Consider the following 24,305-nt stretch of genomic DNA (forward strand, 5'->3'; position numbering starts at 1 on the left):
TGCCACCGTTGCGCAGCTAAGAAGTAACCAAGAGGCCGAGTGTTCTCAAAGTGCAGAAAGTAACAGTTAAATTTTTGAATAAGTGTGTTGTGGTTCTAAAATCATTGCATACTTTTAGTTGCTTCGCCAAACGCAATTAGTTTTTGTGTGTGTGTGCGTGCGTGCGTTTCAAACGTCTATAATTTACTGTCGTTCCGACGTCACATTTCAAGTTAATACGCATCAGTGTCGTCCACAATGCAGGCCATGCACAAAACTGCACACAAAACCAAATGGCTACTGCTGCTGCTCTCAATGCTGCTGAATGCCGTAAGTCTGTGGGATTATTTTTTAATTAGAATTCGCTTTTAATTTAAAAGCGCGCTGCCATTATTTTTAACAGTTTCATTTTCTGTGATTTTTCCAATCTGCAGCTTAGATTTTTATGTATTTTTTAAAATGTGGTATCTTGTTTTTTGTCTCGCGCGTCCTAATTTCTACAGCAATTAGATTTTGCTTAGTTTGGCTTAAATTTTGATCCCTTTAATCAACATACTTACATTACTTACAATCAAGATTTTTTAATGTTCTGATTACTTTTTTTTTGTATTTGTTTAAAATAATTCGTAATTTTAAGAAACTAAACTAGAAAGTCATATTTTTGCTTGGCAAATTTAATGAAATCGAATCTTTGAATAAAGTATTTATTTCAGTCCTTTACCTATTTTAAGAAATTTTGTAAAAGTGGGTTAAATACTGATTTGGAAAACGAAAAAATTTGTAAAAACGAAATATAATTTTTTTATTTGTCTGTAGGGGATAATAATTATAGAAATTTTGTTTATGCAGATTTACAAATTATGTGAAATTATGAGCTCATTTATAGGAAGAAGTGAGGATAGATCGTGGTGGAGGTGGAGTCTCGTAAGTCTTCTGTTGGTGGTACTATTGTCAAGTAGATTTAAAAGTCGCTTAGCACATATATCCACTCGAGGATTAGACAAATGGGCAACCACGGCCTTATAACTTCAATAAGCGTCGAAAAGTGCTTAATGGTAACGCCTCGCTAATCAACTGCAGCTGCTCATCAGCCAGTAAAAAATGCTCGCTAGTTCTTTAGGTTTAGCCCCACGAGTTATAAACTTGGCATCTACACAATTCTCAGTGATTTATGTTTTTGTGCGGTCATCCCTTGAGGCACTGGGCTGGAATATTGCAACAGTTGCCGTCCGTGGTCGCCATTGTGTGCACGCGCGACAGCCACTTCCGGTCTGTTGCAAGTGTAATATTTCAACAGTGCAGCCACCATTTTTTTTTGCTAAACTGCACTATTTAAAAAATACATCTGGAATGCACGACATGACATTTTCCATTGTTTCCCATGCGTCTGTATAGAAAGTCCAAAGTCAGGCTGGTTCTGTACTGATACGCCATGTCAGCATCTGTCAGGCATATGCGAGTTTATTTCTTTTTGTCACTCGAGTTTTTTTTTCTTTCAACATCTCGAATTTATGGGGACACAACTGTGGATTTAAAATTCTTCATTTAATTTTCTTAGTGATTTTGTAGTTTACTCTAAAAAGTACAAAGTTAAAAAAGCTTTTTTTTTTGTTAAAACATTTTTTAATTTTATGCAAAACATGATAAATTCAATATAAATTAGAGTTAAAGAGTTGCGATTCTGGTTTCTAATTGCCCATCAATATTTTGAAAAGGGGTAAGCATTTGATGGCAAAAGGATTGGTTCCTGGAACTTGGCATTTATTGCCTGGTCTATTAGTGTTTCAATCCTGTCGCACTCGAAATGTAGATCTTCTACATTACCTTTTATTTACATGAACATGAATAATAACGAGGGAATTTTTGTATCATTAAAATTTAATTTTCTTTTTATGCCCGTATTCTGCCAGCAACTGCGCTTCTTTTTCTGTGATGAGTAGATGAGCATGGACACAAGCCCGATTAAAGTTTATTCATTCTTATCTTTTATTATACAACTATGAAATACCCTATGCAGTGAGATTAAAACGGGATTATCAAAATGTTAAGTTATTTCTTAAACCAAACATATATATTCTTGATTATCATACTTATTTTAAGTATTTGCTAATTTGTATCATAAGAGCACAACTCTAAAGGCAGTTATGTATAGTGGTAAATTAAATTTCAAGTGGAATGTTATTTACGAGTATAGTCGTACATGAATTAACATTCGAATTTGGAATTCGATAATCGTAATTAATTTTGATTTTTGAAATGTAAATCGGGCCTGCATGCCTCTTTATTATTAAATTTTGCTAACATGGATTTCCTGTCAATGTCAAAGGCAATGTCAGTTCAGTTAGCAAGACTTAAGAAGATTAGATGTCAAACATTTCAATTAGAAACTTTCTATGCATCAATCCTCACAAGCATAGACATACTCGTATTTATATTCGTATTCGAGAACTTATAGAAAATTTCACGTCAGCTCAAATGCGATTTCATGTTCAATATTGTCAGCACTCAGCTGTCTGTCAGTTCGCAGTTACAATTGTAACTGCTTCAAGTATTGTCTGTTGCAATGGGAGGACAGATTCCATTCCATTCCACAGAATCCATGACACATATTAAAGGCAATGCAGCGGTATAAATAAGCGCAGATACAAAAATCCCCAAGCATATATAGTAGAAGATACGAATGTCAAGGAAAGACAAGAAATGAAATGCGCAGATACGATGACGAGCAATGTATTGAGGTGGCTTTCTGCTGGGTCGGCAGCGTGAGTGTAGTCGACAATGCCACATGCGTGTAACGTTGCATTCGTGCTGACGTTGCAGCAAATGCAGGATGAACTCGAAATGCTGATAATGACGCGCTAAGGCTCGCTGTGGGCCCTCATGTGTTTATAAATAAATTCCCAATCAATAGCAACGCGACGGGTGCTCATTTTACCGTTTCAGATGATGAGGCAGCATTTTTCCTCAAAAAAATCACTTCATTAACGGAGGAAAATTACGCATACGCCACCATTGCGCACAAATGTACCCAACATAAACAAGATAGAACGCTACAGTCGAGCAAGCCCGACAGTAAAATAGCCTGTACTGCCCACAAAAAAAGAAAAATTAAAAAAAAAAAAATTTAAAAAAAAAATTAAATTATTAAAAAAAATTAATGAATTAATTAATTAAATTAAATTAGAATATATGTTTATGTTTAGTTTTAACAGCATACATTTACATCACGTACCTATGCGTGTTTATATGCGTGTATGTATGCAGCACAAAGTTGAACCAAAGCAGCAACAACAACAACAGCTGCGGGCAGCGCTGCCGACAGAGGCAGCGCATGAGCAGCGATTTTACTTATGGCTATAACTTTCTTCAGAATTGACCTATCATGATGAAATTTGGCACACGGACACATTAGTACTAACTGGATGTACCTACCAAAATTGATTTCAAAATTCCAAGAATTACGGAAGTTATAAGAAAAAACACGAATTGCGGGGGAGTGGGGGGGTGCATCGAAAAAAAACTCAAACTCGTACTTTCTCGGTCTTAGGAGAATATGGAAACCAAGTTTGGTTATTCTAGCTCTTATACTTTCTGAGATCCTTGCGTTCATACGAACAGACGGACAGACGGACAGACAGACGGACAGACGGACGGACGGACAAGGCTATATCGACTCGGCTTCTCATCCTGATCAAGAATATATATACTTTGTGGGGTCTGCCACGCCTCCTTCTGTGTGTTACATACATGCGCACAAAACTAGTATAGCCTTTCACCCTTTGGGTACAGGCTATAATAACTGAAATGCAAATGCGAAGATGCCCTCACAGAGTTCGTTATCTTAAGCAAACAGCAAGCATATAAACTCATATAAAGTCGAGCAATTTGGTCGGCTTTTACGCCATAAATTGCCTGCATTTGAAGCAAACGCTGTCGAGTTGCGCATCTGCAGTCTGCCTAATTGACAATTATTCCTATACAATTTCCCAACTCTGGGAATACATGAATTTATACGAGCAGGGAATAAAATAAATGTGTCACTCGCAGGCAGCAAGAAGTACACGTCTTGCAGGCTCTTGTTGCTTCTCCTGTCCGCCTTAACGTTGCCTGGGCTTTAAGGTTGCCCTTCTTTCACGTTTTTAGGGCACAATACAATTTGGCCTAAGCATTCAGCTCGACTTATATACATAAAGTGAACAATTGAAGGGAATGTTGTTAGGAAAATGCAATTTTCCCGTTGTGAAGGGAACAATATTTAATTAATTTCAACAATATGTGTGTGTAATAAATCTAGTTTTCAAAATGTTAGTTTGTTGGATGAATAGTACAATTTATATGCCCTGGTCTGGTATCTTCGACAAAAGTAATTTAAAAAAAATATTAGTTCGGATATTATTGAGATCTGAAATATGAATATATGAATATCAGTTTCTCATAAAACGCCTGATTAACAAAATGGTAACTAAAATATGCCTGTCGATTTGAAATTTTTAAATTAGTCTCTATATCAAAGGAATTTGAAGGCGTTTATGAAAACTTAATCATAAAGTGTTTCTTTATTGTATTTTATGACATGGAATACTTTTGGGTGAACATTACGATTATCTCATTAGGGAACTTAACTAACTACTAAGTATGTAAGGTCCTAGATAGCTTATGAATTTGGCAAAATGCTACCTTCTTCATTCATAAAATACCTCACTTTATTATCAAATACCGGAAATATGTCTAGACGTTCGGGGACGAAATGCCTGCTAATATACATACTTTGCTTTGTGGGTGTTACTTTAGTTTGGAATTTGTATTTTTAGTCCTTATCAATTTTAATACTGTAACTTAAGTAGATTATAATCCTCTTCTTCAAAGTTATGAGACTAACTTATACAAAAAATTAGATCGATTGAAAATTAAAGTTGCTTTAATAAATATCATAAACATAATACTATAAATAGATTGATTGATTTTTAGTTGTGACGTCGAAATCTGGATACAATACATAAAGTAGTTTGACAAATCTGCATGTATGAGGATGGAGACTCCTAGTGGTTCTGTTTAAGTATACAAATTTCCCAGCCAGAATAAAATGTCTCATTAATTCAGTCAAAATCTTATACTGTATAGAAAAAATGCTTATAATTGCTAAATGATGTGCAAATTCCGGTTTGCATAAGAAGTTGATCTGTTGAAAAATGAAGATTTCTCATACAATCTTTGGAGCCGCTCTTCCCGCTTTTGGTGTTCGAGGGAGTGTAAAGTTAATCAGAACTTTTCAACAAGCTTTGGAGCCCGTTTCTCCAGTTCCTGTGGAGCAAGAATTTTCCCTTTTCAACCATGAAAGGAAATTAAAAATTTCATTCGGGACAGCTAGAAGTTTCATTTTAATTTTTCTTCTCAAATTAATTTTTAGTGTCAATTGTGAAAGTAACTAAGAAAGTCCGCTGGAAACCATAATACTAGTAAAATAAGCCTACGTTCATAACGATTGCTAATTTATGAGATGTGAAAGAGTTAAACAAATTGTTGATTTGACAGACACGCCCCTTATGAAAAAAATTTTTTGGGTTTTGTTGAAATTGCTGGTAAAATGCTGTTGAAAACTGTTATGCTTGAAACCATGCGAGCGCTTTTTGCAAGCAAAGCCAAAAAAATGAAGAATGTGCTTTTATCCTAGAGGTTTAAAATTTCAGCTTTTATACCAACTCAGCTCACAAGTTTCGAATAGTTGTCATATTTTTCGGCTGAAATTCGCATTTTTATCCCAGGAAATTGGCTTTGTGCAGCTTTCGTTCAAAGAAAATTCTTTGCATGAACTCGTACATAAAATGTTTTTCCTTGCAGCTCTGCTGAAATTAAAGTCATTTAAGCGCATCAATTGTTGGCATGACAAGTAAATTAAAACGGCCGAAACATCAATGACAAATAAATGGAATGATGTGAATTATCTTGTCATATTTTTTGCATTTCCCCTTTTTGAATTTAATGGATTTCAATAGGCACAATGTTCATATTTTACACGCACCCACGCAAAGGCAAATAATAGCATACACACACATACACAGCCACACATGCACCCACATTCACGTACACATCGTTTTCCAGTAAGATTTTGAATGCTTATAAAATGAACCTTGCCTCATGGCTCGATTACAAGCACCCACGCGACATTTGTTGGGCTGCTTTCCTTTGCTTTCCTCACACATTTGCTTATTCAGCAACATTTTCTTAACAGTTAACAATAGCACATTTACCGTTAGCTATTATGTATATGTATTCGTGTAAATACACATTGTTGCTTGCTTTTATTGTTGGCTTTATGTTAGGAAAGAATTTGGGCTCAGCAACGTGCCGACGAAAAAATGTGTTGCCTACTTTTTGGGTACGCGCTGATATCAGAAGAATGCAGACATTTTTGGCCAAGTAATTGATATGCAGAGTTCCCCAAGGTTATGGAAATGGACATTAATTGAAAATTGTTGCTTCACTTGTTTTCCCGTGTCCGTTATGTGCAGATTTTTTGTTTGATTGCTGTTAGTCAACAACTTGACAACTTTATTATGTGCTCACTGGAAAATAAACAAGCAGCAAATTTTGGGTAAGCTTTATTGATTGTTATTTCTGGTGCTTGTCACATGATTTGACAAGAGAAAAAGGAAGAGGACTAAGATGTGCTGTTGCGGGTTGCGAAATTATTTATATTTCTTATCCATAAATCAGAAAAACAACAACATGATTGGCGTAGGCGGCTGGACTATACATATTCTAATTGCGTTCAAACGGACCATTAACATCAACATATTTGTTGAAATTGTTAATATGTACTGATATGTAGTAAAGGCACCCCATTGTCCTATATAATCACAGCCATGTGTGAGTCGAGCGTGTCAGAGCTGTTACATTTTATGAAAGCTCGACGATTACGTAAACAATGGCGCGGGTAATTACAGCTAAAGGTCCTTGCTAATGGATGATGTTTCGAAAGGCCTAATGCGATCTGAAGGATAGAATTGCTGGCTATGAATGTGCAATTGATTTCATTTAATGGCTCGTAAAATTTAATGAGAGCTGGCGTTGATGGTAATAACGCTTGGTTTTTATATTATGTCCCTTGCTCTACTTGTAATAGGTTTAATTGAACTTGTTTTCAGATTCTGTAGTTAGTTCTAAAAATTTAAAAATTGAATACTACATTGCATTATTTAAATCCACATTTGGAAAGACAGTAATCTCTAGAAGGTTAAACAAACCCTTTTGTTCAGACTTTTAATACTTCGAGGTTACATTTGGCTTCAGTCGGTATATCTGTTGTGAAAGGCTATAACGGAAACGGAATTTCTTCTATAACTATGAGTAAAAGGAATGAATTGCTCGAATCCGCCGCGCCCAACTCTTTAATTCCGTGTCCCCCATTCAACAAAAACAAAAACGTCCAAATTTGAACAAAAAATTCAATAGTGGGGATGGGGATGCATCAGGAAAAAATCATAAACTTTACCTGCCTAAGGCTCAGGGGAATCTGGATAAGATCCTTTTAATAAACAGATTTAAAATATATAATTTATGGTACCCTTTGGGTGCAGGGTTGAACAGCTTTTTGTAACCCGAAATGTGGCAGACCAACAATTGAAAATTTAAGATCCATATGTATGTAATAGGCAATATTTAGTTATATATACGATCTTGATGGTTATTCCATTTGGACTATCGAACCATAACAGTTAAGGACATAAAACTTGGTATGTAGAATTGTCTTTTCCCCAGTCGGAGCATTATTATTATCATTATTATTTTACATGGCTGTCACAGAGCTCATAGGTGGGAATATTACGCCTAATAGGATAACTTTTTATACCCTATACCCGTAGGGTTTAAAGGGCTTGTGCAGAGAATATAACAGGCAGAAAGAGGCATCTCCGACCTCATAAAGTATATATATTCTTTATCAGCATGTCGAGACGAATCGATTTAGACATTTTCGTCCGTTCGTCGTCCAGATGGATGTCTGGATGAACGCCTGGATTTCGGAAACAGCTGAGCGGGCATTAACCAAACTTGGAATATAGATGCTCGTAGCCCCTAAGCTACACGAGTTTATTTTATTCTTTTGATTTCCCTCTCCCCGCTACAGAATTTTGTAAATGCTGCCCACATTTCAAAAGCTATTATTATTTTTGTATCGTTCCTCTTTATAATCTGTTTTATCAAAATCGGCAAACTTAACAAAGATTTATCAAAAAAAATGTATTTAATTAAAATGGATTTAGCTGGACACATGGTATTCAAATGTTCGGTTGGCACGACTGGCTTAGATTTTTACAGTAGCAACGAGAAAATGTGTTGCCTCTCTCTCTTTGAAGTGCCTTTTCCAGGCTAAGGCACCTTTCTGTTGAGCTTGTTTAAGTCGCCATTAATTTATACCCACAAAATGCCCACAAGCTCCTCAAGAGATTTATAAACAAACCACAGCTTATACACAATCTTTGGAAGGTCAAAGCACTTAAGATTTTCATACTGAGCCACAAAATATTTATTTAAGCAAAAGAAAAGCGAAATGAAACAAAAATAGGAGCAAACTGTGCCATTAAATTACCCAAAGTAAAGCGCTAAAATACGCTTCCCAAAAATAAAAACAAAGTCCAGCAAGTACTAAACACGTAGCCAAGAACAAATTGAAATGGACGCCCAAGTGAGGGAGATGAGGCGCGCCATGACGACATGATTGTGATTGTGATGGCACGCCGCCAGCGACATAAGCCGCTCAACAGGCTCTCAGCCTCACGTTCCTGCAGTGGGAGAGTGTTTGAGAGGATAGCCGACATCATTAAAATGTGCCTTGAATGTGCGTCTGTCGGAATGTGAATGGGAGCTCTGCTCCGTAATCTCATGGCCAATTAGCTGGCAAATGATAGCGGGACCAGTTGCTGTGCTCGGACCAATGGACATAAATGCCTGACAATTTCAAATGTGTTTATTTTTTCGTTTCGTGTGCTTTGGTGAATTAAATTGAGTCTTGTTTTATTTGCGTATTGATTTTCATCATGACTTTAATTGGATTTTCATTGCATTGCGCGGCAACGGAAACTCGACCAAAAGGATTGTGCGCTTGACATATTCTGTTATTTTACGATCCGCACACGCGGTGCCAATGCCGTTGACGTCGTCGTTTTTAATTACAGGCCTGCAAAATTAAATAATGAATGAATGTGAGGCGTGTCAGGCACAGGACCCAAATATATTTTAATTATTGAGGATAATACGTGGACGGCATTTTAAAGTGAACAAATCCCTTTTCTGCTGCCTCCAATTTAAAGCCACGAATTTTAGCAAAAAGGCACAGGACAGATTTTGGTTTGAAATTATGAAGTTTGGACCGCGGAAAGATACACAAGTATATATAAGTATATATAAGTATATAGAGTTAGAGGTTATGGAAAATAGATATACTTTTAGATTTTAGAATTTACCGAGTGTTTACTCATACAAAATAATGGAAGGGCTAATCGAACTGAACATGCATTTTTAATTCGTTCGTACATTTTGAAGGGTTGAAGGTTGAAATAATACCCGTATTATGAATACCTTCAGTTTTTGTAACACCTAGAATATATACTAGTGATCATATATATTTATCCCTGTCTGTTTGTCTATCTGTAAGAATGCAAGAATACCCAATAATAAGTAAGAATCAGAGTCTTCAAATTTTGTATGCGTGTTCAGTCCGGAACGGGAGAGTTACAAGTATATCTATTTGTGTATTCATGAACACCTCACCTAGCAGGGTAATGGGTTTTATGTTTAAAATGTACTTTTTCTACATTACGTAAACTATATACAAAATATTTATATACTTCTTGTTCTTTGTCCAGATAGTATCAAACTATTGTGCTTGAGTCACATTACGGAATACATATTGAAAGACACATAGCTGCGAGGCAAAGAAAAATTACAAGAAGTAACAAAACTATATATCTGCCATCCATTCTATATTGGCATTGATGATTTACATATTTATAATGAAATATGTCGTGACAGTATGCACAAACATATTGCAGCATCATAAATTGTTTAATGACAAAACTGAAAGCGAGCCAATCGACATACACACATCAGTAAATTCCGATATTTATTTTATTTTACATTTTTCGCTGACAAACAGTTTTGCTTTGGCTTCGTTATTATTTATTCATGTGAACAAAGTGCAGTATGCAGAAAGGCAAATATCAATATTATGACTGTAACAACAACACTGACTTTCATATGTTGGCACATTCATAAATTCTGTCAATTCATTTGCTCAGCAAACAGAATTTTCCATGATGGCGCATAAAATTTTCGGCATTACGACCAAGTTAAGAGAGTCTCAGAGCGCCCGGATTAAAGTTTTCTGCGTAAAATCTTTAAATGCAAAATAGTGTAGCACTTGCAACATTTCTGCTTCATGCAACTATTGTTGCTGTTCACTCACCAATGCCTAAGCCAACAATAGATGCCAACCCCCCATCGCCACGCTATTGAGTGAAAATTTACGTGCACGTTCGCTTTTCTTCCATTCGCGTTTTAAATTTACTGCGGAAGCAAACGGGGCTTGTCACATTATATCCATGCCATTAAAACCACGTTTCCCAAATGTCTGTTACATTTTGCTGCTTTTATAGAGCACTGCTTTGGCGCGGATAAAGAATGAAGATAATGGTTGTTTCGTTATCTTGGGGTGCCGATTTCAGCTTGAACAAAGCAAAGTATTCGTAATTGAATTTGCAGGATTATATTATATTTTATTATTCCATCTAATATTTAAATATGTTAGTTTCATTGCAACTAACTTAACTAAAAGGCGATTTTTTCATTATTTAAATGTAATACAATTATTAACTAAAGTTTATTGTTGTCTACAACTAAGTACAAATGATGGAGGACAACTGCTCTTATGCACAAAAGTGTTTAGTTCCAAATAAAATATCACATAAACATATGGATATGTGGCTTCATTTAGCACGACCTTCATTATACTTGTTCGTAGTACCCGTATACGGTTTTATTTGTACACACTACAAGTAAAATGATTTAAACTGAATGAGAAGTTTAAAAAAATCTATAACTTGTTTTGTAAAATGTGAATGAATAAGCCAAAGACCTATAAGTCTATCTGATAAACCCTGCCATTCTTGAAGAGCTTTGGAAGCTTGTGACATTTAAAGAATATCCATATTGAAAATAAGGAAGTAACCCAGATTGGCCTTTCTCTGCTGCCAACGCTCAACTCTTCAACTTGAATGCTTCAGACACGGACTTGTGATAAACGAAAAGACTCATATTATTCACGGGGCTCAAGCAACACCTTGAAGGCATTATTTCAAGTGCTAATAACAGATAAGCAAACACAACGCTCACAGAAACGCTCAACTAATAACAATATTGTTGAGCATAAAAGCACACTCACACATACACTCGCACTCATGGACACATGAGTGCACATAAGTAGTTGTCAATTCTGTTCGAGATTTACGAACGTTACGCCTCCGGCAAGCAGTTCCGACTACGAAGAAACTTCCATTTCCACTGCTGCCGCCCCCGACCTGGTCGGGTTATTAGAAGCGGAAGCTTTGTCTGGGCGGGTGTGCAAGGAAATGCCGCACACACACGCATACATTGGGCTTATCCTTTATCCTTTTACTTGAACGACCATTTTGTTTGCAAACACAAAGCACTCTTTTCCATGCTGTTGCTTCAGTTTCAACTTTTGTCTTGTCTTTACTCGTGCCGTGTTTCTAACTTGTTTATTGTTCCTAAAATATTGTTATGAGTTTTCACACACAAGCAGCTCTAGTTGTTCTATTGAGTTGTTTGTTGTGCTTTTGTGGTATGCCGGTCATGTTATGTTCAGATCAAAGTCTCCTTTAAATTTTTAATCGAATCAAATGCTGTTCGATAGTTGTAGATTGTGAACATTGAAAAGATTTCGGTATCTTAAGAACATTTAGTTTGGTTACTAGTATGAAATTTGTAAAAACGTTCTGTGGAAGCAAAGAAGAAATAACTATTACATCTTAGTTTAGTGTATGCCTTTAATGGTTCGAAAATTAAGTCTAGAAAAGAAAGTGGTGGAGTAGGAGGGGGATGCATAAAAAAACGTGTACTTTCACGATCTTAGAAGAATTTGGATACCAAGTTTGGCGATTTTATCTCTTCAACGTTCTCAACGTTCTGAATTACAAGTATATAAGAAGGGTATAAAAATCAGCGACTAGGTGAAAACTCAAGTTATTTATTTATTTGAAAGCAAGTGGGCCTATTGTCGTAAATGAGCTACAATTTTTCGCATCTATTAGCTCCACTTTGTATCAATATGAATACGTTACGGTTGTAAAAGTGCAGAACAACTCAGTTTAGCTTCGGCGATAGTCGGAGAAGTATGGGGAAATCTATCAACTGCGCAAGTGAGTGGAATTCAATCGTTTTTGCTTACGAGTCTTGAATCTTTGGCTTATCAATTTCCCACACTAGTATTAATCTGCTGCCTGCTACTACGATCTATGCCCGCAAAGGCAAACCTGTTTCCAAGTCGCTTGTTTAGCCAAATTGCCAAAGACTTTATAGATGATAACATTGTCATTTCACCGACCACAGCGTACTTGGCACTGGGCCTCATCTTATTTGGCATTACAGACACTATTCCAGAATTATATGATATAGTAAACACTATGGACAAAGGAAAGGTTCAGCTTAGCGGCATTAAGATAGACAATCTTCTTTACGTCGACAGTACGCTAAGTATACAACCATTTTATCAGCATCTTGTCACGGAAGTACTTGGGGGGCGAGTCGAGCTCGTGGATTTCAGTGACGTGCGTGGTGTCACTAAACAAATAAATAGCAAAGTACAAGTAGGTCTTCAGATGAGAAACAAACTCCACAATATAATCAGATCCAATGCCATTAGTAACGCAACAAAGCTTGTCATTGCGAATGCCGCCTACTTTCGAACTAAGTGGAACGTTTCCGGAGGCCGCGGGACGGCACCAGAAATCCATAAATTGCCATTTTACTATAGCAGAGGTAAAAGGATGATTGTTGACACCATAAAGGTGTCTGATGACTGGTTGTGCTATGGTGACCAGCCCCACAACCTAAACATGCACTTCATTCAACTACCAATCCCAGGCAATAAACTATTCATGACAATCCTTTTGCCCAAGTCCGTTGACGATAACCTGAGATCGCTTAGTAGTAAGCTGAAGTGGTATGATCTCAAGAATCTGACATCGCAGTGCACTTTCGTGCCAGTACACTATCAGCTGCCAAAGTTCAAGGTGGAGTTTAGTGTTCCTTTAGAATCAGTGCTAAGACAGATGGGCGTGGGCAGGATTTTCGACTCGATTCATATGAACGGAATGACGAGCAGCAGCCCCTTGCGTCCTTTTCATGTTGCAACCATGATGCATACAAGTTTTGTCGAAATGGACGAAGAACATATTGTTGGAGGCAGTGTCACGAATACCAGTGAGTAAAACGGAAACAGTCTCAACACTCCATATGAAAAAATATATATATTTCATTAAATTTCTATTTAACAGAAATACGCACAGCTTCCAAAACCGCCGTGCGCGAAAGTGAGCCTGAATATGAATTTATAGCAAACCATCCATTTATATTCACAATACAGAACGACAAGCACGTTTTCTTTATTGGTCGGGTGATGAGGCCCAAAACAAACTGAAAATACATATAATCTTGCAAAATAATAAATTTGTAATTTTTATAAATGACTGCTTCTATAGTAGTTGTAAATAGGACTAGTGCGTGCATAAGCATCTCTAATATTTTCGCAGCTAGAGAGTTATCGAACTACTACTGCGAGTAGTACGAGCTGTGAATATAGTCAATTATATCAGAGGAAAGTAACTAACTAATGGAAATGGTTAAAATTAGAATTATATAAGACGAACGTAGACATACGTTTTTGCACGCATTTACGTCGCGATTGTATATGTATGTGTGTCTATTTGTATCTAAGCGTGGGTGTGTACGGATGTGTACAGTGCAGAGCTGGTCCGAAGAGGCAACCGCTAAAGCAGCTGCTGACAGGACACTGACAGGTGTTACATTTACGGCTATAACTACATTTATGTATTTATAAATATTGCAGCATTTGCCAAGTCTTAGTCCATAGATAGATAGTGCTTTAGTAGCAAAATTTATGACAGTAATTATGTGTGAAAACAGTTTCTTCTCAACAGGCTTGTTGCTAAATCGGCTTAAATAATTGTGGCAAATAAAAGTCTGCTGATAGCCAGCGCACAGTGGCCCAAATGACCTATCTAGCGGGTATTAAGTCGAAATAAAATTTAAAAAAAAATGTGAAGAAGTTCTTTCAGCAAGTATTGTATTACTTCTTTATTCAATCTTATTAAAGCTGAACTTAGCATTTATGTAAAGTGTGGGTATTTGTGATGAAAAAATGTCCAAAATTAATACCAACTACGTCCAATTCTTAAGTTTGTTGCACTTTTTGGGTTAAATGTCAGTTCCTAAACGCTACTCTAATGCACGTAACTTAGCGAAACAGAAACTTATCTGAAAATGAATTGACCGAAATAAATAGAAAATTGACTAATTTCGTTAGCAGGCTTACAGAGAAATGAAAGTATTCCAAAAACTTAAAGAAAGTATGGCATTACAACTCAGAAATGGCTTGATATGCCGCTATTTTACCACAATTTCAAAAGTTAGTCAGACATGGGTCGACAAAAGAAAACAGCTGAAATATTTGTCGACACATCCTTGGTTTTAATTAATACATATTGCAGACGTTTTGAACTATATCCGAAGAAGTCCTAGAAGCCCGGAATAAAGACTTCAGCGATATATGATACAAGTATATATATATATATATATATATATGATGGAAGAACGGTTTGCTTGTAGCATCCGATCCGCTTATAACATCTTTGTCAAAAACATCAAAACTTTCGAAAAAAGATATCAAGTTAGATAAAGTCGTTGCTGGGTTGCTCGTTAATTTTAAAATTACTTTGAATGATTCAGATTCATCGGATTCTGATTAAATAGTTAGTTGTAAACATAAGTAAATCAGTTATAAGGGAGCTTTGAGATATAGTTGACGTACAATGTTGAACAATTAGAAAATGAGTGATGCATGCGTTAAAGATTTTCATTAAAATATCTTTTCATTTGCTTGAATTTTAGTAAAATTTCACTAGCAGAGCTGTTTGGCCCACTGTGCAGCAGTCTAATGAGGCTAATTGAAATATGTGTGCGTTTTCGGATTAATTTCTTAAGCGAATCTTCCTCTTTCAGGCTATACATCCGCACGGCTTTGCAGTGAACGCCACGGACGATGTGGTAAGCTTGTCGCCCACTGAGCTGGAGTTTATTATAAGCCAGTTGATGAGCCCCAGTCCGGAATATCAGCTACATGTAAGAAGTTTTCGTATATTTTTATTTCTATATTATATTTTATTTTATTTTTGAACAAAATTTGTTAAATAAATGTTCGTATTTAAAGGTATAGTGTTGAACTACTAATTAACAACGACTACAATTCAAGTGACGACGACGGTTAAACCCATGTTGATTGAAAGCTTAACAAATGGAAATATGTAGTCCACCCTAATGAGATAAAGATTGCCCGACTTGGTCTTGATGGTAGAAAATATACGGGAAGTCCAAAAGTAGTAAAACTAAATCCAAAGTGTGTGTCAACTGTCGTTAAGTATGGTCAAGGCAAAATAAATATTTGGGAATGTTTCTCATGGAATGGAATTGGTCTCATATTCCGCATCGAGAGAGTTTATACATGGGAGAAGTAAGTCAATATATTGAGGGATATCCTGATAGCATCGGCGAATAAAAAAATTACGGTGTCTTGGCCTAAACCCTAAACTCCAACGAAATAACTTTTAGATACAAGTTCTGTTAGGCTTCTTAAATGGTCATCGTGCAGTCTTGAACTAAATCCCATTGAACATTTATGGAACGACCTAAGAAGTGTTCCTTAACAGAATATAACAAATTTGGACACGTTATTCCCAAAAGTTAAAGTTGCATGGCATGGAATACCTGTAGAAAGATGCCGGCGCCTGTATTAAAGCAGAAATATGGTGTAAAATCTATAACTATAATTTTATTGAATATTTTCTTGGTTTTATATATATACTTGTATATTTATACCCTGTACCCGTAGGGTAAAAAGGGTATTTTAGGAAGGAAGCATCTCCGACCCCATAAATCCCCAGAAATCGATTTAAACATGTCCGTCCGTCCGTCTGTCCGTCCGTCTGAATGAACGCAAGGATTTCAGAAACTATAAAAGCTAGAATAACCAAAGATGGCATCCAGATTCTTCTAGGTCCGAGAAAGGACGAGTTTATTTTATTTTTTTGAATTTTCCCCCCCTTCCCCCGCTACAGCATTTCGTCAATAGCGTCCACATTTCAAATGCTACCTAAACCAAACTTTGTCCACATCATATATATATAATTATCTACTGTTGTTTAATTTTTAATTTTTTGTTTAATTTTATCCAATTCGGTCAATTATAACAAAAGTTATTAGCGAAACAAATTCTCTCCAGCATAACACCCCCAAACTGCAGCAACAAGTTCGCTCTTCTTCTTCCTCTTTTTGCTGCCGCTATGGGCGCATATAACTCAGTGATGGAAGTTTACCTGGGTACAGGGTATTACACTGTCGGGCTTGCTCGACTGTAGCGTTCTCTCTTATTTTTTTGTTAATCAAATTAGTTGCCTCAGTCACATCCGAGGTATGGGCAGGAAATCTTTCAAAAAAAAAATGTTTGGAGTTATAAATTTCAATTCAACTGTGGTTTGTTTTTAAGTTCAAAGAACTCGAATCTAGATAATTAATGTATACATTTCATGGAGCACATTAAAAATGGATCGTTGTTAATTAGTTCTCAACAGCTGTAAGTATGGACACATTTTTGAATAGTCTCTCCTTAATTATCTACAGGTCTCAGCCTTACGCAATCAGCTGAAGAACATTTTGCGTGAGCGTCAGCTGGCTGTGGGAGAGGAGCAGCAGCTGGGCGTGGGCTATGGCGACTATATAGATGAGGATAAACGTTCGGTGGCAGCTTTAGCTGCTCAGGGCTTGCTGCACTCTGGCCCGACTGGGTCTAGTGCCAAACGTAGCTTGGCAACGCTGGCTAAGAATGGTCAGTTGCCAACGCCCGATCCAGAGGACTATGTGGAGGATGCTTCGGGTGATCCGAGTGAGCAAAAGCGCTACATTGGCTCACTCGCGCGTGCTGGCGGAATAATGACTTATGGCAAACGAAACGTTGGCACTTTGGCGCGTGATTTTCAGCTGCCTAACGGCAAACGGAACCTTGCCACCATGGCCAGACTGGGAATGCTGCAGAGTGCCCCGGGCACACATCGCGATCAGCCCAAGCGTAATGTGGCAGCCGTGGCGCGATATAACTCCCAGCATATGCAGCCGCGTGCTAGTGCAGAGAAGCGTAATTTGGGAGCTCTAAAGGGATCTCCGGTGCATGGGGCTCAACAGAAGCGCGAGGACGAAGAGTTAATGCTCTCTGCACCTGAATTTGGCGAGTCGCAAGCCATGGCACTGCCCATGCAAAGCTATTGGTGGTATCCAAGCTACGCTGGCTACGCCGATCTAGACTGGAACGATTACAGACGCGCTGAGAAACGATTTCTGGGTGAGTAATAAGAAGACTAAGAACTATCGGGGGTTAACTATTACATACATATGCCATGTATGCATATGTGGGCACATTTAAGCACCTATTTAGCAGCTATGAAGCACAGTCGTTCACACATTTATTCTAAATATTAAACGCACCTAAAGATACGTCCAAGGATCCCGAGCTATTTGGCATTGAAAACGGCGACATGCAATCTGACGCTGATACAGATGCAGATGCCAATACTACGTCTCAGTCCGGTTACGAGGAGCATGGGGAGCTTCAGTTACAGCCACAAAAGCGTCACATTGGCGCTGTCTATCGTTCCGGTTTTCTGCCGACCTATCGCTACCTGCGCAGCCCCTCCGCCGATGATCTGCGCTTTGGTGGTAACGTTGGCGGCAATGGCCGCTTCAGTCGCTCGGGACGTGCCAGGCAATTTGTATGAGTAAATGGCAATGGTTCGATGTGTGCTGATTATGTTGATTGTTTATTTTATTTATGGTCCCTTACTTGTTGCCTTGCGCTTTTCATTTTAATTCCTTCCCGTTTGCTGCCTGTTTGCCTGTTCGCCTGCTAGCCTGTGTAGATGGATTACTATAAATGAAAATGTAATTGCCACAAACAATTTACATTTTCTTGATGCGTGATTTCCACAACTTTTAAAGTTTCTGATGTTACACCGACGTTCGTTTAATACGTAGTATATATTGATGGAGAATTTTTCCCTATTGTCATCAATCAAGAGTCATACAATTACTTGTTTTATTCTTAAAGATTCCTTATCACATATTTGTCATTAGATTATGAATTCGATTTATTTGAAATATTTATTTTTTAGTTTTTAAATTTTCACGATCTGTGCGAGAATAAAGAAATCAGAAGCTATTGCAAGAACTCGACTGCGCTATCTTTTGGTAATGCTGCGGTAGAAAAAAGAAAAATGAACTTTTACACAAAACTTTATTGTAGTTCTGTTAAGGAGTACTTAATAGTCTCTTTAAAAGTTGAATCTAATCACCTAATATTAAAACACCTAAATCTTTTCAAACTTAAGCAATGTTTCCCCCAATATTCCGCTTTCGATTTTGTTTCAAATCAAAAGAAGGAACAAAATGAATAACCATTTTTCCCTCATTCATATAGTACATACTTTTAGTAGTGTTGTACGATTGGAGCAATGGATATATAATATGCCAATTACCTTATACGTTCTTTATGAATTGAACCTTTTTACTGAAATCTTAAAACGTGCGACATTATTTTATTTTCACAAATTGATAACACCCTATTTAAATAAATTATTTTGTATGTCGCAGCTGAGTAAAGCACCTTTAATTTGTTTGCATTATACAAATTTGATCGATTCTGCATATACATACATATTTTCATGAAATTTGTTTCTTTGTCAATTTCTGCCGGCAGCCTCGACTCTCGCACGTATTCATTGATTTCTATCAACCGGAAATTCGATTTTTCGTCTCTTTAGCAAACATGCAAATTATATTTTTGTCGCCTGATGTTAAGCTCAGTCCTAAATGGATAATTTCCGGCGTTTTGTTTTCTTATTTACTGCAATGTTCAAGCTGAAAGCTATTGCGTGGTATTGCAGGCTATTTGGTAAACTTTGTTGCATTTGGGCTTCGGTAAAAACTTTAACGTTTTGGAGAAACCTAAAACTTTAGTTGGTAACAAACAAAAACTTGCGACTTTTTTGGCATGGATTCTGCTATTGCTTATGGGCATTTGAAATTTGTTTAGTACTTAAGGAAGTCTAATGTTTACTTCAGCGTTTCTTTTTAACTTCCACTACCTCGTGCTAGTCGAAAGCATTATCAGCATTAAATCAGAAATTTGATGAATTTTATATAACAGAAACTGCAAAAGGCTGAAAGTAATTTATATTTCATTTTATATTAACACCTAATGGGTTACCTTTAATAAATTCAACTAGTTATTTTTTGGTACTTTTTCCATGATTGTTGAAAGGAAAGTACGAGAATTCTAGGAATATGTTAAATGTTAACGTTAATGTATTTCACTTATATTCGAGTAAAAAGAATTTTCACATTCATAAAGAATGATAATGATGGAATGTGAAATTATAAACAGTAGGCAATAATTAAGCCCTAAATTGAACAGCTGTGGAATAGCAAGTGGCAGTTAATAAATAAAATGCAATATAGATAGGGAACTATAAAGGTAAATAATAAAGGAGATTGGCATTGCTGAAGTTGTGGAGAATCTACATCGTGGTGGCATTTTAAAATAAACTGCAGCATACTTTTCGCTGCCGCCGAAACTAACCAACTGAAAACAGAAACTCACCCGTGGTAGAGAAGAACAAAAAACTTATTGCATAGTTTTCGGGATGTATGATGTCGTATACATATACATACATACATATGTTAAGACCCAATATCATTTTTTGAACTGTTACAGATATAGAGCTTTTTTATATTTTTTTGAAACGTTAAATGGCTTGTGAATTGTAAGTTTTGTTAATGACGTTTCAGTAGGCTTCATTTCATATGCATACATATATTAGAAATTAGAGCCGATTAAGGCGAAGTGAAACTTAGTGGTTGTATTCGAAAATTAAATTTGAGTTTTTTTTTAAATTGGTAAGGGGAGCTTTTATTATTTCTCAACAATGATTGGTGGATAAAGTACATTTCGCTTGAAAATAATGGCTAGAAAATAGTTATCGAAGAAAATGGCTAGAAACACAACTATAAGTAGGTAGAAGAAGGCTAGAAAATCGTCTAAAAATTATTAGAGACCTTGCTAGAAAATCCGCTATAATTACCAAGAAAGTCCGCTAAAAAAGGCTAAAAAACTGACTATAAATGGGTAGAAAATGCTAGAATGTATGCAAAACCATCACAAATAGATAGAAAATGGACAAGAAATCCGTAAATGTATAGAAGAACCGCTAGAAAATGGATTAAAACACTGCCACAATTAGTTATAAAACTTGTTAACAAATTTAAATATTTAAGCAGAAGGCAAATCAACTGCTGTTGTGAAATATCGCCCATAGGACCCATTCAAAACCCTCACATATGAAGTTTCACTTCTAAAAATTAAGAATAAATAGAAAATTATTTGGTCGCATTTAACCAAATGTAAATTATTTATAGCTGCCTGGTGTTCGGATGGCATCAGTACAAATAATAATAAACAGCTCTTTTTCTATGACACACAAAAATTTGATGGACTACTTTTTTCGCTCGAGCTATTTCTGTAAGAGACATGTTATATTGGGAACTAAATTTATATTTACCTGATTAAGTCTTGAACAAAAAATGCATACGAAGCTTAACTTACAAAATGGGGGCTATTGTGTAATTGTTTTCTTCTGTACCTACTTTTGTATTGGCATGTTTATTAATTATTGGCATGTTTGAATTATTGCAAGTGTGTTTCTTATTTTATTGTTTTGCTGTTAGTGGTGTTGAGGAGTTATTAATAGGTTGCATGTAGTACAGTAATGTGTACTGGCGTTTTCAAGCTAGCATTTGAATACACGTACTAGCTGTGTAGCTCAAGAACCTGATTGATGCTGTGTAGAGCAATCTTACAAAAATGTAGCTGCTATGGATCATAAAGAATATAGATATTTTATTCATGTTCGATGTGGTGCAAGTTTTCTGCAATTCTTCCTAATTATATTTTCTCAATATCCCAACAGGTCGAGTACTTCCCCCAACACGAGCGACTGCGTCAACCAATCGCAGCCGTTTGTAAACGCTGTTTCCTACCCAACCAACCGATGATGAACTGGAGTGGTGCTGGCATACGCGGTCGTCTGCCCAAATTCTACGTTGATTCCAATAAGGCCGCTGTTCGAAGCATTGCCACCAACAGGCTTCCCGACTCCGCGGCTACACTGCGATCCTATCCACCATTCCATTCCTGGGGCACTCCGCCGCGTATTACAGCACTGCATCAACGCGAATTTCGACGCACCAATGAACCCATGGATAATTATCAATATTAATTATATGCTATTGACAATATGCTCTATACAATATACGATTATAATTAAAGTTATACAAAACCTTGTAGTTCGTAGATGTCCAAGTAAAGAGTCCTTTACAAGCATGCGTCACACACACACCTGCAACACTCACTCGCAACTAACAGATTGCTGGGGATCTGGCAAGTATAGTTGCGGGGCAAAATCTATATACATACCTACCAATATACAATATATCGTACACATGTACTATAAAAAGAAATTTGAAGATGGAAACAGTAATGAGGTAACTGATATCAGTGCAAAACGTTAAATATCAAAATAAATCATATCGCTCGGTTATTATTCTATGTATTTTAAAACGCAAAAGAAAAAAATATTAGTGCCAATTCTGTACCTTAGATTGAAGTCTTGAACTCTAACAGATATGCTCAACCGAAATATTCTCCTCAACTACATTTTGTCTCATGTTTCAAATACATAGTAATCTCTACTAAGTAAATACATATATATTGCGAATTCTTCCTCTATATATATATATATACTTCATATTTATACATACGTGTGTGGAAACGAATTGACAATATTAACTTTTTAGTAGTGAAAATATATGTATAAATATTTTAGAAAACTAGCTTAGGTGTCGCGACAAATTCTCATAATTAGAGCCGAGAGTTGAAATAAAATTCCAAAAACTGCGTCAAAGACAATAAATTTTGCGAAGGCTTCACCAAATCAGACAATAAATGAAAAATTGACAATAATAAAGTATTTTCATTTATTAACACAATTGTGTGTTTTTACACCTATGTAGTTATTTGTTTTAATAATATACGTTTTTAGAATTATTTAAAGCAACTGAGCATGGAAAATGTAAAAAAAAATCAATATATATATATATATGTATATGTATGTTAACCATAAAAAACATATTCAATGTGCGTAATTATAAGTCTGATGTTGTCAATAATTATCTTTCATATTTATTTTACTTGAAACTAAATGTATAACAATTTAAAAATATATACATTGATATTTAATTTGTTTAATTATCCCGACAGAGCAGTGGAAACTGCCCAAATAGACATTGTAAAAAATAGAAGGAAACAATGTTATCGAAAGGCTATATCTATTTACACAATTATATAAAAACCCAAAATTAATAAAAATATATACATACCGATTACAGGTTTGCTTCTACATTACTGAAATAATTACTTTGTCTTGTTTCATTTAATGGGCCTGTTGAAATCGCATTCAAAAACCAGTGGGATCTAGATGCCTTGGAACAATCATATAGTACACTGATATTGAATGTAAGTGGAGTAAGAATATACTTGACTAAACTCTTCGAAGAATAAGAAATCATAGTGTGTGAACTGAAATAAAATTACAATCTATGCAGGAATAAAAATAGTTTAAATCATTAATATTTAAATCTGACAGTTTTATTTCTGCATAGATTGTAATATTATTACGAAATAATAGTTTGTGAACTGAAATAATATTACAATCTATGCAGAAATAAAAATAGTTTAAATCATTAATATTTAATCTGCCAGTTTTAGTCATTTTTAAATGACTATAATCGCGCTGTGTAAATTTCTAAGAAATATCTGCCTATCTGCTTGATTAACCACTTTTCATTCTCCAACAGCTTTAAACATTTTTATCGGATCGCATTACTGACCTTTTTAAAAAGTGTTTTCAATAAGGCATTCAAATTGCATATTGAGAATTTTATGGCCTCCAAGTCAGGGATAAGAATGAAGCTATGGTTTTAATAATCAAAAGAGCTAGGCTTGGTAATAATAATGTGAGAATTAATAAAAGTGCGTTTCAATCGTAGTGCTCCAGATGCATCAGTCAACCCGAATTTGACTAAGAGCGAGCGTAAGTGATGAATTCTGCTTATACCCTGTATACAAAGGGCATACTGATTTAGTGCGAGCTTACATGTAACACACAGAAAGAGACGTAGCAGACCCCACAGTGTATATACTTATGTCTTGGCCAGCGTGAAATGACGAGTCGATATAGAAATACCCGTCTGAACGCAAGGATCTCAGAAAGTATAGAATAACAAGCGTTGGTGTCCAGATTCTTCTGAGTCCGATAAAGGAGGAGTTTGTGTTTTTTTTTTGTGATGCATTCCTCCACCCCCTTCCCTTTCAAAAGTTTCCACTCAGTTTTCCCCTTCACGAGCTCCCAAAGCCTAATATTGCAAGAAATAAAACGCGCTTCAGCTAAATTGATACTGGTACGTATTTGTATTATACAAGTATATATTTGAAATACATATGCTTATATCTCATAATGTACACGAAATCGCAAGTAATTGTGGCTCTGCGATTTACTGGGAATATGCTGACTTTATGTGCTTAAAAGCCGTTTAATGTACATACAGTAAGCGGGAAAATCTTAAATTATAGGCAAGGTGTGTGTTTCGTAGATGCGATCGAAGCACCTGTAGAATAAATAGTTGCTTATCATACTTAAGTGTACTCGTATTCGTTTATGTGCCTCTGGTGATAATTAAAATTCAACTAACTAAATGTCTTGGGTGTGTGCCTGTGAGTATGGAACGAATGGAACGTGCAAATCAATATACAAGTCTCGGAATGATGTCTGATCGCTATACGTGTATTTATCAAC

At 36.1% G+C, this 24,305-nt stretch overlaps 1 protein-coding gene across 4 annotated transcripts; it reads left to right on the forward strand.

Annotated features, from left to right (window-relative positions):
• On the forward strand, nucleotides 1-22,864 carry LOC115624508 (neuropeptide-like 1). Of its 4 annotated transcripts, none has more exons than XM_030519216.1 (5): nucleotides 1-309; nucleotides 15,295-15,414; nucleotides 16,969-17,683; nucleotides 17,833-18,110; nucleotides 21,363-22,864. In XM_030519216.1, exons 1-5 carry the CDS (start codon nucleotides 238-240, stop codon nucleotides 21,669-21,671), a joined length of 1,494 nt encoding a protein of 497 aa, XP_030375076.1. In that variant the 5' UTR covers nucleotides 1-237; the 3' UTR covers nucleotides 21,672-22,864. The 4 variants fall into 4 exon arrangements, with proteins under 4 accessions (XP_030375076.1, XP_030375077.1, XP_030375078.1 ...); XM_030519217.1 differs by having other exon boundaries at nucleotides 17,833-18,116; nucleotides 21,363-21,485; XM_030519218.1 differs by having other exon boundaries at nucleotides 17,833-18,129; nucleotides 21,363-21,451.
• The last annotated feature ends 1,441 nt before the right edge of the window (nucleotides 22,865-24,305 follow it).

This window comes from Scaptodrosophila lebanonensis, unplaced genomic scaffold, assembly GCF_003285725.1.
Source record: "Scaptodrosophila lebanonensis strain 11010-0011.00,11010-0021.00 unplaced genomic scaffold, SlebRS2 tig00000061-arrow-pilon, whole genome shotgun sequence".
NCBI lineage: Eukaryota > Metazoa > Arthropoda > Insecta > Diptera > Drosophilidae > Scaptodrosophila > Scaptodrosophila lebanonensis.

Coding starts and splice junctions, on each gene's coding strand:
- LOC115624508 (XM_030519216.1), top strand. CDS start 238: ATGCAGGCCATGCACAAAACTGCACACAAAACCAAATGGCTACTGCTG. Junction 310..15,294: donor TCTCAATGCTGCTGAATGCC/GTAAGTCTGTGG, acceptor TTCCTCTTTCAG/GCTATACATCCGCACGGCTT. Junction 15,415..16,968: donor GTCCGGAATATCAGCTACAT/GTAAGAAGTTTT, acceptor AATTATCTACAG/GTCTCAGCCTTACGCAATCA.